We start from the raw sequence: 14,585 nt of genomic DNA on the forward strand, positions 1-14,585 counted from the left end.
AGACAAGGATGTCACAAAGAAAGAAAACTACAGGCCAATATCACTGATGAACATAGATGCAAAAATCCTCAACAAAATACTAGCAAACAGAATCCAACAGCACATTAACCGGATCATACACCATGATCAAGTGGGGTTTATTCCAGGAATGCAAGGATTCTTCAATATACGCAAATCAATCAACATGATACACCATATTAAGAAATTGAAGGAGAAAAACCATATGATCATCTCAATAGCTCCAGAGAAAGCTTTTGACAAAATTCAACACCGATTTATGATAAAAAAAAAACCCTGCAGAAAGCAGGCATAGAAGGAACTTTCCTCAACATAATAAAGGCCATATATGACAAACCCACAGCCAACATTGTCCTCAATGGTGAAAAACTGAAAGCATTTCCACTAAGATCAGGAAAAAGACAAGGTTGCCCACTATCACCACTCTTATTCAACATAGTTTTGGAAGTTTTAGCCACAGCAATCAGAGAAGAAAAGGAAATAAAAGGAATCCAAATCGGAAAAGAAAAAGTAAAGCTGTCACTGTTTGCAGATGACATGATACTATACACAGAGAATCCTAAAGATGCTACCAGAAAACTACTAGAGCTAATCAATGAATTTGGTAAAGTAGCAGGATACAAAATTAATGCACAGAAATCTCTGGCATTCCTATACACTAATGATGAAAAATCTGAAAGTGAAATCAAGAAAACACTCCCATTTACCATTGCAACAAAAAGAATAAAATATCTAGGAATAAACCTACCTAAGGAGACAAAAGACCTGTATGCAGAAAACTATAAGACACTGATGAAAGAAATTAAAGATGATACAAATAGGTGAAGAGATATACCATGTTCCTGGATTGGAAGAATCAACATTGTGAAAATGACTCTACTACCCAAAGCAATCTACACATTCAATGCAATCCCTATCAAACTACCGCTGGCATTTTTCACAGAACTAGAACAAAAACTTTCACAATTTGTATGGAAACACAAAGGAACCCGAATAGCCAAAGCAATCTTGAGAATGAAAAACGGAGCGGAGGAATCAGGCTCCCTGACTTCAGACTATACCAGAAAGCTACAGTAATCAAGACAGTATGGTACTGGCACAAAAACAGAAAGATAGATCAATGGAACAGGATAGAAAGCCCAGAGATAAACCCATGCACATATGGTCACCTTATCTTTGATAAAGGAGGCAGGAATGTACAGTGGAGAAAGGACAGCCTCTTCAATAAGTGGTGCTGGGAAAACTGGACAGGTACATGTAAAAGTATGAGATTAGATCACTCCCTAACACCATACACAAAAATAAGCTCAAAATGGATTAAAGACCTAAATGTAAGGCCAGACACTATCAAACTCTTAGAGGAAAACATAGGCAGAACACTCTATGACATAAATCACAGCAGGATCCTTTTTGACCCACCTCCTAGAGAGATGGAAATAAAAACAAAAATAAACAAATGGGACCTAATGAAACTTCAAAGCTTTTGCACAGCAAAGGAAACCATAAACGAGACCAAAAGACAACCCTCAGAATGGGAGAAAATATTTGCAAATGAAGCAACTGACAAAGGATTAATCTCCAAAATTTATAAGCAGCTCATGCAGCTCAATAACAAAAAATCAAACAACCCAATCCAAAAATGTGCAGAAGATCTAAATAGACATTTCTCCAAAGAAGATATACAGACTGCCAACAAACACATGAAAGAATGCTCAACATCATTAATCATTAGAGAAATGCAAATCAAAACTACAATGAGATATCATCTCACACCAGTCAGAATGGCCATCATCAAAAAATCTAGAAACAATAAATGCTGGAGAGGGTGTGGAAAAAAGGGAACCCTCTTGCAGTGCTGGTGGGAATGTAAATTGATACAGCCACTGCAAACAGAATTACCATACGACCCAGCAATCCCACTACTGGGCATATACCTTGAGAAAACCATAATTCAAAAAGAGTCATGTACCAAAATGTTCATTGCAGCTCTATTTACAATAACCCGGAGATGGAAACAACTTAAGTGTCCATCATCGGATGAATGGATAAAGATGTGGCACATATATACAATGGAATATTACTCAGCCATAAAAAGAAACGAAATTGAGCTATTTGTAATGAGGTGGCTAGACTTAGAGTCTGTCATACAGAGTGAAGTAAGTCAGAAAGAGAAAGACAAATACCGTATGCTAACACATATATATATGGAATTTAAGAAAAAAAAATGTCATGAAGAACCTAGGGGTAAGACAGGAATAAAGACACAGACCTACTAGAGAATGGACTTGAGGATATGCGGAGGGGGAAGGGTAAGCTGTGACAAAGCAAGAGAGAGGCATGGACATATATACACTACCAAACGTAAGGTAGATAGCTAGTGGGAAGCAGCCGCATAGCACAGGGAGATCAGCTAGGTGCTTTGTGACCGCCTGGAGGGGTGGGATAGGGAGGGTGGGAGGGAGGGAGACGCAAGAGGGAAGAGATATGGGAACATATGTATATGTATAACTGATTCACTTTGTTATAAAGCAGAAACTAACACACCATTGTAAAGCAATTATACTCCAATAAAGATGTAAAAAAAAAAAAAAGAAAATGATTTTATGAAAGAATAGTATCAAGTGATGCAAAGTATTAGAATCAACAAATTACTCCATGAATTTCTATAGCTCCGCTTTACAGATGTGAAACATATGATCTACCTTGGCTCACACAGTTTTGGAAGGTGACTTGCTTACAATCAGACATTTGAGGAGGGGAAAATCTGATTTAATAGTTAATAGTACCTTCTTGTTAATAGAGATACCTAAAGGTGAAGCAAGTTCAAGATGTGTTGTTCTCCCTTAGCATTTCTTTTCTAACCCTACTGTAATCTCCCCAAATTCTGCCTCTTTCTGCATGGCTGCCTTTTGTAGAAGATTAAAAATTTCTTTTTCCAATCTGTTTTTTGTTTCCACAGTCCTTTGCTCAGGATCTTACATTCAGTAAAGGCTCAAATATTTGTTAATCTAAAATGAAAGAGCCCGGAGTTCTCGTGGTCCACACCTGCATCTCTCCCTTCGAATGGATGATGTCTCTCTGGGGGTAGTGAAGCCCTCTGCACTGCTCTTTACCTGTTTTCTCTTACAACTCTTAACTTTTACAACCTTTAAATTATCGGTTTAGGAATGAAGTGAACTCTGCTCTGACTATAGGTCCTTAGCATAAAGACAACATCCTCCGGTCATGTGGGGAAGACCTTTGTCCAATGTTCCCATTTCTTCTTTAATTCTATAAGAAAATCTAAAGGCTCCACTATAGGAAAAACAACAACAACAATACTCAATCCCTGTATCAATGTTTTCTAAGCAGAAACTATAGTACTTGGGAGATAGTTTCATTGAAATAAAACACCTCTTCAAGACTGATGTTTAAGAACTTTTCTTTTTTAAAGTAATGAGAACATGAATTCAATTATAAGACATTCAGGTGTCAAATTGATTAGATGAAACAAACTACAACCCTTTTCATAATTCTGTTAATAATGCATTGTTCGAAAGGGGGGCTTTTAAAAAAATCTCAAGTGAGTAAAGACTTTGATCATAACACTGTTATTCTACAGGTACCTCTAAAAATAACAAAACACACTATAAATATACATATAAACACTTGCTTCTTAAGGCACAGAAGTATTAGGAAGATAAAAACGTCAGCCAAAATGTTATTTTCTTTCAGTAAACATCTAACAATTAACTAGATTTTCTTCTCATCGTTAAACATGCATCACATTTATTTCAGTTTATCTACATAATCATTCCATGTTTTATTTTTTTTTTTTAATTCTAAATTCATTAACGTTCCTGGTAGTCACACCCTGGCTGCCTTTGGGAAATTTCTGAAATTGATTTCTAAATTATCTCCCACAAGACATTATTATGTATTTATTGTAGAGAAAAAAATCCGGGTACTTGAGACAAGTGATTTAGATGTGGGGTGGAGAGAGCAGGGAAGGGCACCTTGAGAAAGAGCAAAATTTGAAATAACTAAATAATTTCCTTAATTTGTCTAATTCTACCTCGTTTACTTTTCCTAATAGTGAAATTTAATAAGTTTTAGAAATAGTTTTTTTTCTCCTAGGGACCATTTAGTCAATTTAGTTGGCAATAGCCTTCCCAAGCCATATGTGCTAAGTGGACTTAATTCAGTGCATTGAAAATCCATCAAAATAGAGTTCATCTCATCCCTTCAAGATAAAACGAAAACAAAGAAAAAGACAGTACAGTCCTCACTTTAGTCACTGCTTTTAGTTTCTCTACTGTAAGAGCAGCCTTGGTAGCTCTATAATGGAGGTTTCTCCATTTTTACTCACTTATCTAATCTCCATAAATAACTCCTATGAACCAAACTCCAGCCTCAACTTGTTGTAATGAGTCCTGTGTGATTAAATACCAACAATTTTCCTAGTCAACATTTGGGTTCTTATTGGAACGTGATGATTTCTTTTAAAATGTAACCTTAAAAATTTATCTTCACTTTTTATAATAAACTCATAGCTACTCTATATTTACAAATGACTATAAAAAGTAATCATGGTGACGTCAAGTCAATGACAGATAGAGCAACAGCCTGTAATGAAATAGCAGAATTTTATGGCTCAATATTTAGGAAATAATATTCCAATATTTTGAGCTGTTGGACTTGGTCCATAGAATTTAAATTAAATCATTTGCTTATTTTCCTTCTTTTTTTAAAAAAAATCTCTAAAATCAGGTTATATTTTCTCATCAGAGGAGTCGTTTGAAGTAACATTTTCAATCCTGTAAAGAATATCCTTTCCATATTCCTTTCATCCGCTTTACTTTCCATGAAAATAAACCAGTCTAAGATTGCATGCATTTCTACCCTCAGAAAGCCTTCACACAAAAGTTTCCTGCTGGTCTGGCATGACACTGGCACTCTGAAGTTTTCCTGTCCCTGCAAGCCCTAGGATATAGTCAGGCTTTCAGCCAAGAATCAGGAGGTTGGAGTGTAGGGCTATTTGCCAGCATCTAAAACAGAGAAGCAGTTTACTTTAACACTACACTTTGCAACATCCATGTTTATTAAAGCATTTGTTATCTAAGAGCACAACACTGCTGCAGGAAAAGAACACTCCCCCTGGGAAGCCCTGGGGTTTAACTCCATCTGGTTTCCATTCTGACAAGGGTGAGATTTTCATGAAAGCAACCCAAAGCTCTTTGTAATGAAAGTCGCACGTTCTAGAAAACAGAGCTCTAACTCCCAAGCCAGCAGATTGAATGGGCTTCTCCCTTTAGTCACTGAGTAACTCTGTGCAGGTCACCTGCCCTTCCTGTCTCAGATTCTGTCCACACACAAAGAAAACGGAGGTTACAGAAATGCTTTAGTCTCAAGGATGCAGATGCTTCAGGCAACGGTGTTGGTCATTGTGTTTGAAACAGGGCAGAGAGGAGGTTTGAAATGAGAAAATAATTTCTTCCTTCTACTACTAATCTTGTTAACATACCTGCAGGTTCTTAACAATGAAGTGGTTGTATATTTTGGTGGTGGACTTATTGTCTTCTTATACATCATTAAGTATACTTTCTTTTCTTGTGTGGATTGTTGCAGCATGCCTTGTACATATGATCATTCTAAATCTAGATAGGTTTTTACCTCTTACGTCTTTGGACTGGTGTTAGCCTAAGTCATAAAGTCTTATAAAAATTATAAAATCTACGAAGTAAATATAAATACATCTTTTTTATTTTCGTTACAAAGTTTCTAACAACTATACCAGACTTAGAACAAATCCTCTAAAAAAGCAATCAAAATAATATAAATTTGAAGGTTCTATTTGAATGGTGGGTGATGATAATAATAATAATAATGTGGATATATAGAATTTAGAAAGCACATCTTTCTCTAAGATGCTAACATGCTTCATGAACTGTGTGCAGCATATAAAACAGGCTGCTCAGAGGACGGGTGTGGCTAACAGAGCAGAACTGGAAAGCCTGCTTTAAATTTAATTCACCAAAGTTGAGCTCCTCCTTTGACAATTTAGCTTGTATTTTCAAAATAAGATACTCCTTCTAATAAAGGTCACTGCAGTAGGACATATGGCAAGAAGGGAGCTGTTCTCCCAGGAAAGAGAGTCCCTGTATTTTCACCTCCCCTTCATTTCCCTTCTCTTCCCTTCCCTTCCCTTGGACTCTAATTTGATGCTCTATTTACAAAGTTCTCAGTGACAGCCATATCTCAAGAAATAAGACTTGGAGTGCCTTTTTGTGTGTGTGTGTGTGTGTGTGTGTGTGTGTTATGCGGGCCTCTCACTGTTGTGGCCTCTCCCATTGCGGAGCACAGGCTCCGGACGCACAGGCTCAGCGGCCATGGCTCACGGGCCTAGCCGCTCTGCGGCACGTGGGATCTTCCCAGACCGGGGCACGAACCCATGTCCCCTGCATCGGCAGGCAGACTCTCAACCACTGTGCCACCAGGGAAGCCCTGGAGTGCCCTTTGATTCTAAAGAAAGAAAAGTGAACCATACCTTGTGTAAACTGAGTCACACTGTGGTTGCCTTGGCCCAGGTTGAGGAGATATCCATGTCGAGGGGCCTCCGTCACAATAAACCTAAGAGAAAAACGTAAGCTGTCTCTGTCCTCCACTTTCAATACTTTTCTTGTGATCATGAACCCCAAGTGGCCTGTGGCCAGAGGGCGAAGTGTAGAAGCCCCTTTGTTCACTGCAATTTGGGGGACACTATTGTCAACAGCTAAGATCTGGATCTTCATCACTTGGGGTCTTCTTGTTTCAAATACTGTATCAGGGAAAACATAGAACTCTGTGTGGGAACCATCAGTCACCATGAAGGAGAAGCTGTCTTCCCTTGACTCGCTGCCATCATGTCTGTAGCTGATTAAGTTTTCATTCAAGTCTTGCTTGGTAAAAATCATGGCGGGTCTGGTATTGTTGAATAGGAGTTGACCATGAACAGGCACCTGGGTGATAGTGAATTTCAAGAGTTTGTCTGGAGTATCTCTATCTTCCACAGTGAGTTCAAAGGGAGTAATCAGCTTGTTTTCTCCTTCGCTGACAACCAGGTTATGGATGGTGACCACTGGCTTTTTGTTGTCCACATCACTGATGGAGATACGGAATGTCCGGAAGACGGGGTTACGTCCGTCAGTGACTTGAAACTCAAAGCTGTCCATCTTCACCTCATCGTCAGCTGTGTGGATGTAGTAGATTTTGTTGCCAGCCAGTTGGAGCTGAGTGAAAGATGTGATGGCTACTCCAGGTTGGTCTGTGCATTCTAAGTGACCTCTCATGGGAGCCCTGGTGATGGTAAAAACTAAGTTTTCATCAGGACTGTTCAAGTCACTAGTGCTTAGTAGGTCTGTTGTGAGGGTGACCTTACCACCTTCTTTCAAAGACACTCCCTTACTTATCACATCAGGGAAGACAATGTCAAGGCTCCCAACAGACACATAAAAGTAACGATCTATAAGGGCATTTATTCCATCAGTCACATCAAATTTAATTAGATCCCGAATGCCCTCTTGCCCAAAATGGACGTACTGAATTAAGTTCCTGTCCACTTCATCCTGGGTAAAATTCATGCCCAGTGTGATATTTTCAAAGACACCTATAGGTTTTTGTCTCTGTAATAAGCCATGTCCTGGCCCATAACGAATAATATAAACCAAGGATTCGTCTTCAGAATCTAAATCAGTTGCCATTAATATTTTGTTGTTGATAATTTTGGTTTCCCCAATTTCTATTTCCAGTCCATTATTGATGGCCATTCTGGGGGTCTCATCATCAACGGGGATAATCATAATGATGACCATCTTTTCCACAGAGTGCTTACCATCCGTTAGTTTAATCATGAAACTGTCTTCCTGAGTCTCTGAGTCATCGTGCTCATAAATAATGCTGGAACTCTCTATGATCTGGTCCAAGGTGAAGCTTTCAACCAAAACCGTGCCATTTATCAGCTGGTTCATGATGTGACCGTGGGTAGGAAACTTGGTAACAGTGAAAGTTAAATCATCTGGGGGAACATCCGCATCAGCAGCATTGAGGATGGGCGTATCGACCACCAGACTCATGCCTTCCATCACCATAAATTCTCTCACAAAGATTTCTGGCTGTTCATCATTGGTGGGAATGATTATGATGGGGAAAAAATGTCTCTCTGAAAAGTTAATGCCATCAGAACAACGAAATATAAATCTGTCTTCCACCGGTTCTACTCCTTTATGGACACTCTGGACGTAGTTTATATGACCCTGCCTGAGATCTTTCAGAGTGAAAGCACTTATGGCAGTTCCTGCTCTTGATTTTTCAGAGCCTGGGGCTGGAGAGATGTTCTCCACGTAACCTGAGGTAGGCTGAATAACTATGGTGCACAAGATGTCATCAGTGAGGGAATCAGTATCTTCAGCACTTATGTGCATTGAGGTTATAACACTTTTATCACCTTCCATCACTATAAACCGTTCACCTACAGAAATTTCTGGGGCCTGGCTGTCAACAGGGAGGATGGTCACCCACACGGTAACTCCTTGGATAGTATTACCACCTATTCTCCATTCTTGAGACATATCTGACAGACTCAGGTTGAAAGAGTCCTCCTTGGGCAATAGACCTATCTCCCCGCTAGTGTGGGCGTAAACGACTGAGCCCTCCAAGATGTCCCTTTGGGTAAACTGCTCTACTGGAACTCCGTTGACCAGGATTTCTCCACATAAGGGTGGATCTTCCAAGAGGAAAGTCAACATCAAATCATCAGTGTCTTCATCGGTCCCCTTGATAACACTGGCAGTGATTTCAGTAGCCCCATTTTCTAGAACATCTAGATAGGACCCCAGCGTGCCTGCAGGAAGGCTCAGCATGGGCACCTCATCATCCACTGGCCGGACATTCACTCTGAGAGTGATGGGCACCACATGGTGTCTGTCGCTGACCTCCAAGGAGCAACTATCAGTCAGAGATTCATCCCCATTGTGGGCATAGGAAATCCGACCCTGTTTTATGTCCTCTAAGTGGAAAATCCCATCCACACTCAGTATCTGTCCAGACATCCTCATGTGGCCATGTTTGGGTGCCTGGGTGAGAGTGAAAGTGATGTGGGCCACATCAGTGTCTATATCATTCACACTCAACTCAGTCTCACTCAGGATGTGGTGGCCCTTTTCCTGAATAGTGAAGCCAGTGTTGAGGATCTCAGGTGGCTGGTTGTCCACTGGCTGCAAGTAAAAGGTGAAAGTGCCTGGAGCCACATTCCCAGCTCGGTCCTCCACCTGGAATTGGAACTGGGCCACTCGGGCAGCCACTCCCAGTTCTTGATCTGGAGGTCTGTAAGCAATTTTATGGTGGTTGACCTGGGCTTGTGTAAAATGGGCCACCACCGCTGAAGGGTTGTCCATCAGGACCAAGGTTCCCAGTGGGGCTGGTGAGTGGTTTGTATCTGTGTCCATTGGGGGCTGTGTCACCGTGTAGCGTAGTTCTCGGTCGTCTGTGTCCAGGTCAGTGTAGTGCAGCCACTTCTTCCTCAGCGGCGTGAGCTGGGATTCCTGTACCACCATCCGAAGGGGGCAGCCGCTGCCCAGCTCTGGAGGGAGGCGATCCACGGGATGAACGCGTATCACAAACCTCTGTGGCCCAGACCTGTTAGGGGGGTCATGGTTATCCTGGACTCGAAATGTGAACTGGTCCATGACTGGCCCAGGACTGTGAGGCCCAGTGTGTCTGTAGAAAAGCCTCCCCTCCGTTATGTCTTGCTGCTGCCACTCTGTCACCGTCTTCTCATAGAACACCCCCTGTTTTCTCCAAGGGCCCCCGATCAGCATCTCTTCCTCCTGGGGAGGATGGGTTTGACGGAGAAGCAGATGCCCCGTAGTTGAGGAGGGCGACTCTAGCACAAAAAGCAGCAGACAGTCATCTGAGTCCATGTCAGCTGCGCTTAGAGCTTGGGGCAGGATGGGCACGGTTTCACCCTCTGCCAGTGTCAGCCCCGTGTTGGCATTGAGGACTGGCGGCTGGTCATCCACAGGCACTAAGGTGACAGGGAACAGGAACTGCACCTGGTGTCTGCGCCCTCCGTCCACCATTCGAAGCACGAGGTTGTCACTTAGGGAGCCATCTTTGTCATCGTGGTGGTAGACCACTTGGCCGGCTGCCAGCTCAGCTACCGTAAATGTCTTAGGGGCAGGGTTGCCACTTGAGGCACCCAGAAGGGCAAGGCGACCATGCCGGAGGCCAGCCACCACCTCCAGCTGTACTGCCTCTAGGTCATCCTCATCACTGATGACCAGGTTCTGTGGTCCACTGCCTGCAGGGCCGGTGAGGGGCCGAGACTGGCCCTCATAGAGAATGAGCCCCGTGTTCCGTGTGACCACTGGAGCCAGTGTGTTCATGGGCTTCACCACCACCATGAAGGCAAAAGGCTCTGAAGCTGCTCCTTCTGGGTCCACTACCTCCAGCTCCAGTTCAAAGAGACGCTCCTGGTCGGAGTCCTCAGCCGGGGGCTGATAGGCAATCTTCAGGAGGTGCAAATCCCTCTGAGTGAAGGAGGAGAGGGGCAGGCTGCGATCATCAGTGCTCACCAGGTAGCCCTGGCCAGGCTGGAAAGGAGAGGTGAGGTTGAAGATCAACAAGTCCGGGGTAGACTCAGCATCCTCGGCGGCCAACATGTCTGGCGTCAGGGCGGTCAGTACAAACTGGTCCACCTCCATCATCATCATGGCCACAAAGCTGGGCTTGGGTGCAGTGTTCTCAGCCCCTCCTCGGATTCTCACCAATACTTGGAAGTGCTCGCGTTTCAAAGCAGGGCTGCCCACAGGAGACCCTCGTGAGCGCAGCTCCACCACCATGGGCACCCAGTCCCTGTTTGGAGAACGACTGGGGGCCGTGTGGCGGTAGCGCACGCCTAGCTCCTGGAAAGCTTTGCAGTCCATCAGGAGCGGCTCCTGGGTGCCCGCCTCGCTGGCACGTCCCGGGACTGACGGGTAGTGAAGGAGTTCCCCGTAGCGAGGCAGCGCGCCCAAGCCCGAAAGGATGCCCACGCGACACTCTTCAGCCTCGGGCTGGTAGGCGAATTCCAAGGTCCGAGCGTCCAGGGCATTGCTGGTGCCCAGCAGCTCCTCCACGACCAAGGGCAAGTTCCGAGTTACAACCTCCAGTTGGGTGAAGACTACCTCCACCTCCAGCACCAAGGGTAGCACTGCCGCCCCTCCCGGCGCGTCGTAGCGGAGCTGCAGCCGGACCCGATCCCGCGACGGGCTGCGCGCGCCCAGGTGCGAGTAGCGCACCTCGCCAGCGCCGAAGTTGCACGGGAAGCGCTTGGGACTCAGACGGCCGGGCCGCTGGGCCAGCGCATCGTTGTCTAGCACGGTCACTACGCAGCGATCCCCCGGCTGCACCTGCAGCACCAGGTCCTGCAACGGATCCAGCCAGACCTCACGGCCGAAGGGCACCCGGAGCCCGCGGTTCGCCGGCACTATGGCCTCTTCGGAGGGGACTCCTGCAACGCCCGCGAGATCCGGGGACAGCAACGCCCGGCCGGGGTCAGGGGGCTGTGCCCGGACGCGGCTTACCAGTGACAGGAGAAGCAAAAACAGCAGCACCAGCCGGGGCGGCGGCGGAGGCAACAGCTGAGAGGTGGTGGGGTTAGCTGCGTGGCGCGCGCGGGCAGTGATCCCGGGGGTCCGGGCTGCGTGCATGGTCCGGATGTTAGGGCTCGGACGGGTCGCCCTGAGAGCGCAGTCAGTCCCAGTCCGGGGCAGGTGGTAAGAGAGCCCTCCGGAAAGTGCCAGGAACTCCGCACGGCGCCCGGGGGTTCCTGCTGTAGCCGAGGCTGGACCAGAGGGATGGGAAAGAGGCTCGGCACGGTCCCCGGAGCTGCCGGGGAGGCTAAACCGTCCCGGCCGGTCCAGCTCCGCGGCTCGCGGCTCAGTCGAGCGGAGAACTGAGTCCCTGCACTCCTCCCTCCCAGGGCCCGGGACCCTGAGCTTTGAGGGAAATCCCTCCCCTCGCACCCCCTTACTCCAGTCCTCCCAGGAGGCCAATCGTCTGTCCCGGGAGGAGGCCCCGAGACGAGGGTTGGGTTGCGACTTCTGCCAATCAGCTCCTAGGGGCGGAGGCCGGGAAACCGCGCGGAGGGGAGGAGATAGAACGCGCGACGCGTTGTCCTGGAAGTGAGGGCGCTAGCTCCGCACTGCACTGCTGGGGTTGCGGCTCTCCAGCCCCAGAGCCGGAACACGCCGCCGAGCTAGATTCAACTTTTCCAGCTGCCTGCGATCCAGCAATACCCCCGTTTTAGCTCCCATCCCCCCAATTCAATGGGATCCCGCGCAGGGAATGCTTATGTCTCACTGTAACTTGCAAACAAACCCGAGAGGAAAGTTAGACGCAACGTGGCTTGAGTGTGAATCAAAACCCAGAGCAGTTTAGGGAGAAACTCTGGGGCCTTTGCGCATAAGAAGGAAAGCTGGAATTAAAAGCCCGTCTAGAGCAGTTTGCGCCTCCCCTCGCCCCCGCCCCTCGCTGTCTCCTCGTAAATTACAATGACTACAGTTCTCGGATTGGAGAGATTTTAACAAGCCCCTCCTTTGCGACCAAATTTCAGAGGAAAAGGAAAAAGGGGCGCTTGGAATGCGTGAGAAATGCCCTCAGAGCGGAATCGAGAGAGTCGCAGCAGAGGATACGTTCCAGGGTATGTAGCCCCCTGGCTCTTCCAAAGCCGCCGCTGTGGAGGTAGTGGTCACTAGAGACGTTCCTGTTCTCTTCGCAGTAATAGACCAAGTACTAACTAGACCCGCGTGTCAGAATCACATTTCTTGACCTGCCAGGAGAATTGATAAATATCCTGAGGGCGAACTAAAACAGGCTAGCTACCCTCAGGCAGCAGGTTTCCAAGTCAGACTCGAGCTCTGCCTGCCCCCTTGTGTTTGTCGGGTTTCAGAAGTGTGTAGATTCCCTTTCCGAAAGGTTTTCTAACTGCTTCCCCCCACCCCCAAACCCTCACCATGAATACTCTACCATTTTAGATTAGTTCTTTAAGCAGTCTTGGTTATCCTGAGCAAAATGTTTTATTTTGGGTCATGTTCTTTTCTCTCCGATAATACAAATCAGATAATTAATTGGAATATAAAATCGAAATAATGGTCATCCTGCCCTTTTCCTGCTTAAAGGTATTTTAGATTTGGGGGGGGGAAGGAGTGTAAGACAGTGTTATTCCCTTTTACATTTCAGTCTAAATTGAAGATATAAGATGCATACGCGGGTACATTGCAGTGAGAAGCATTTATCCCTTTAAACCTTTTGTGTCTTTCTCCTGAGCTCCCCCAGTTTAGGGTTTTGATCCCTGCCTGAAGCATTGAGAGCTATTTTCAAGGCCACAGCATCACCTCTGTGCATAAGTAGTGCTGAGTGATAATCATAGACGGCTCCAGGAAGCCCGCTGGGCAGTGTCTGACCCTGGGAGTCAAGAGGGAGAGAGAGACTAATTTTAAGTGAGCCACTTACCCAAACAAATAACATTTAGTTAATTGAATATATTTCAGCTTATTCTATACATATTGTACTTTTAGGGAACTTTGAACTCCCGCTTACAATTGATACATACATTTCACAATTTAGTACAAAACGAATATCCAGGAACACAGAAGGGATGTGACCAATCTTTTAAATGTATGAGAAAATCCCCAACCAACTCTTCATCAATTTCCAATCTGCTTTGGGCATTATTATTGTCTAATTTAGTATGCTTATTTACTATTACATACAGAATTCAAATTGTAGTGACAAGGAAAATATCTATTATGTCCTATTCACAAATAAATGGGAAGATGCCAAGCGAAATAGGACATCAATTTCAGAATATGGTTCTTTATATATTGTATTTCAAATTCTGGTTATGTGTCTTGATTGAAAAACGTCAGCTGGAAGCCAAGTCATCCTTATTCAGGCATTGTGACTCTGGGTATGTTCTGACCAGAATGAGACCATCATCCTGACCCCTGATGCTTCCCAATGGCTCCAGGCATTTCCTTTCTTCCTTTTAAAGTCCAACTCTGTTTGACTTGCAAGCAATGATAAGATCAGCATCTGAGGAATGGCAGTATGCCCGAAGGGCAGAGTTCAATATTTTGTTTCATGGGAAGAAGAATAGAGGTCCACATGTATTTTCAAGTAGCCTAAGGAAATCAGTAAATTATAATCTTTTCTGACTTTTTAATTTAGCCTGCCTTGACTGAAGTGATGGAATGATTCTTAGGAATTATTATTATTTTTTGGTAAATGTCTTAGTTATTTGGGTTTTTAAAATTACATCGAAGGTAACACATACTGTCATTTGCTTAAATATATTTTGCATTGATGATCGTTGATATAACAGTGAAATATTAAATTCTCATCTGAAAGCAAATATAATTGGTGGTAATGATCTCACATTAAGATAAATGGCTCAGTGTTAAAATATTTCTATACTTAAATTAGCAAGGATACTTTATGGCCAACATTCACAATATTACAAGAGATAAAATAAGTTGACAAGCTTGTAATTTTTTAAAATCTGAGCTTAA

At 44.6% G+C, this 14,585-nt stretch overlaps 1 protein-coding gene across 1 annotated transcript in view; it reads right to left on the reverse strand.

Annotated features, from left to right (window-relative positions):
- The window catches only part of FREM2 (FRAS1 related extracellular matrix 2), a gene marked incomplete at both ends in the record, with an annotated part of 154,436 nt that extends 142,713 nt beyond the window's left edge, over window positions 1-11,723 (reverse strand). Inside the window, one exon of the mRNA XM_082675778.1 lies at window positions 6,545-11,723. Coding sequence (XP_082531904.1) covers window positions 6,545-11,723 — 5,179 coding nt within the window. The remainder of the gene's footprint in view (window positions 1-6,544) is intronic.
- Between the last annotated feature and the right edge of the window lie 2,862 nt (window positions 11,724-14,585).

The sequence above is a fragment of the Grampus griseus genome (genome assembly GCF_964374135.1).
Source record: "Grampus griseus genome assembly, chromosome: 18".
In the NCBI taxonomy this organism is placed as follows: domain Eukaryota; kingdom Metazoa; phylum Chordata; class Mammalia; order Artiodactyla; family Delphinidae; genus Grampus; species Grampus griseus.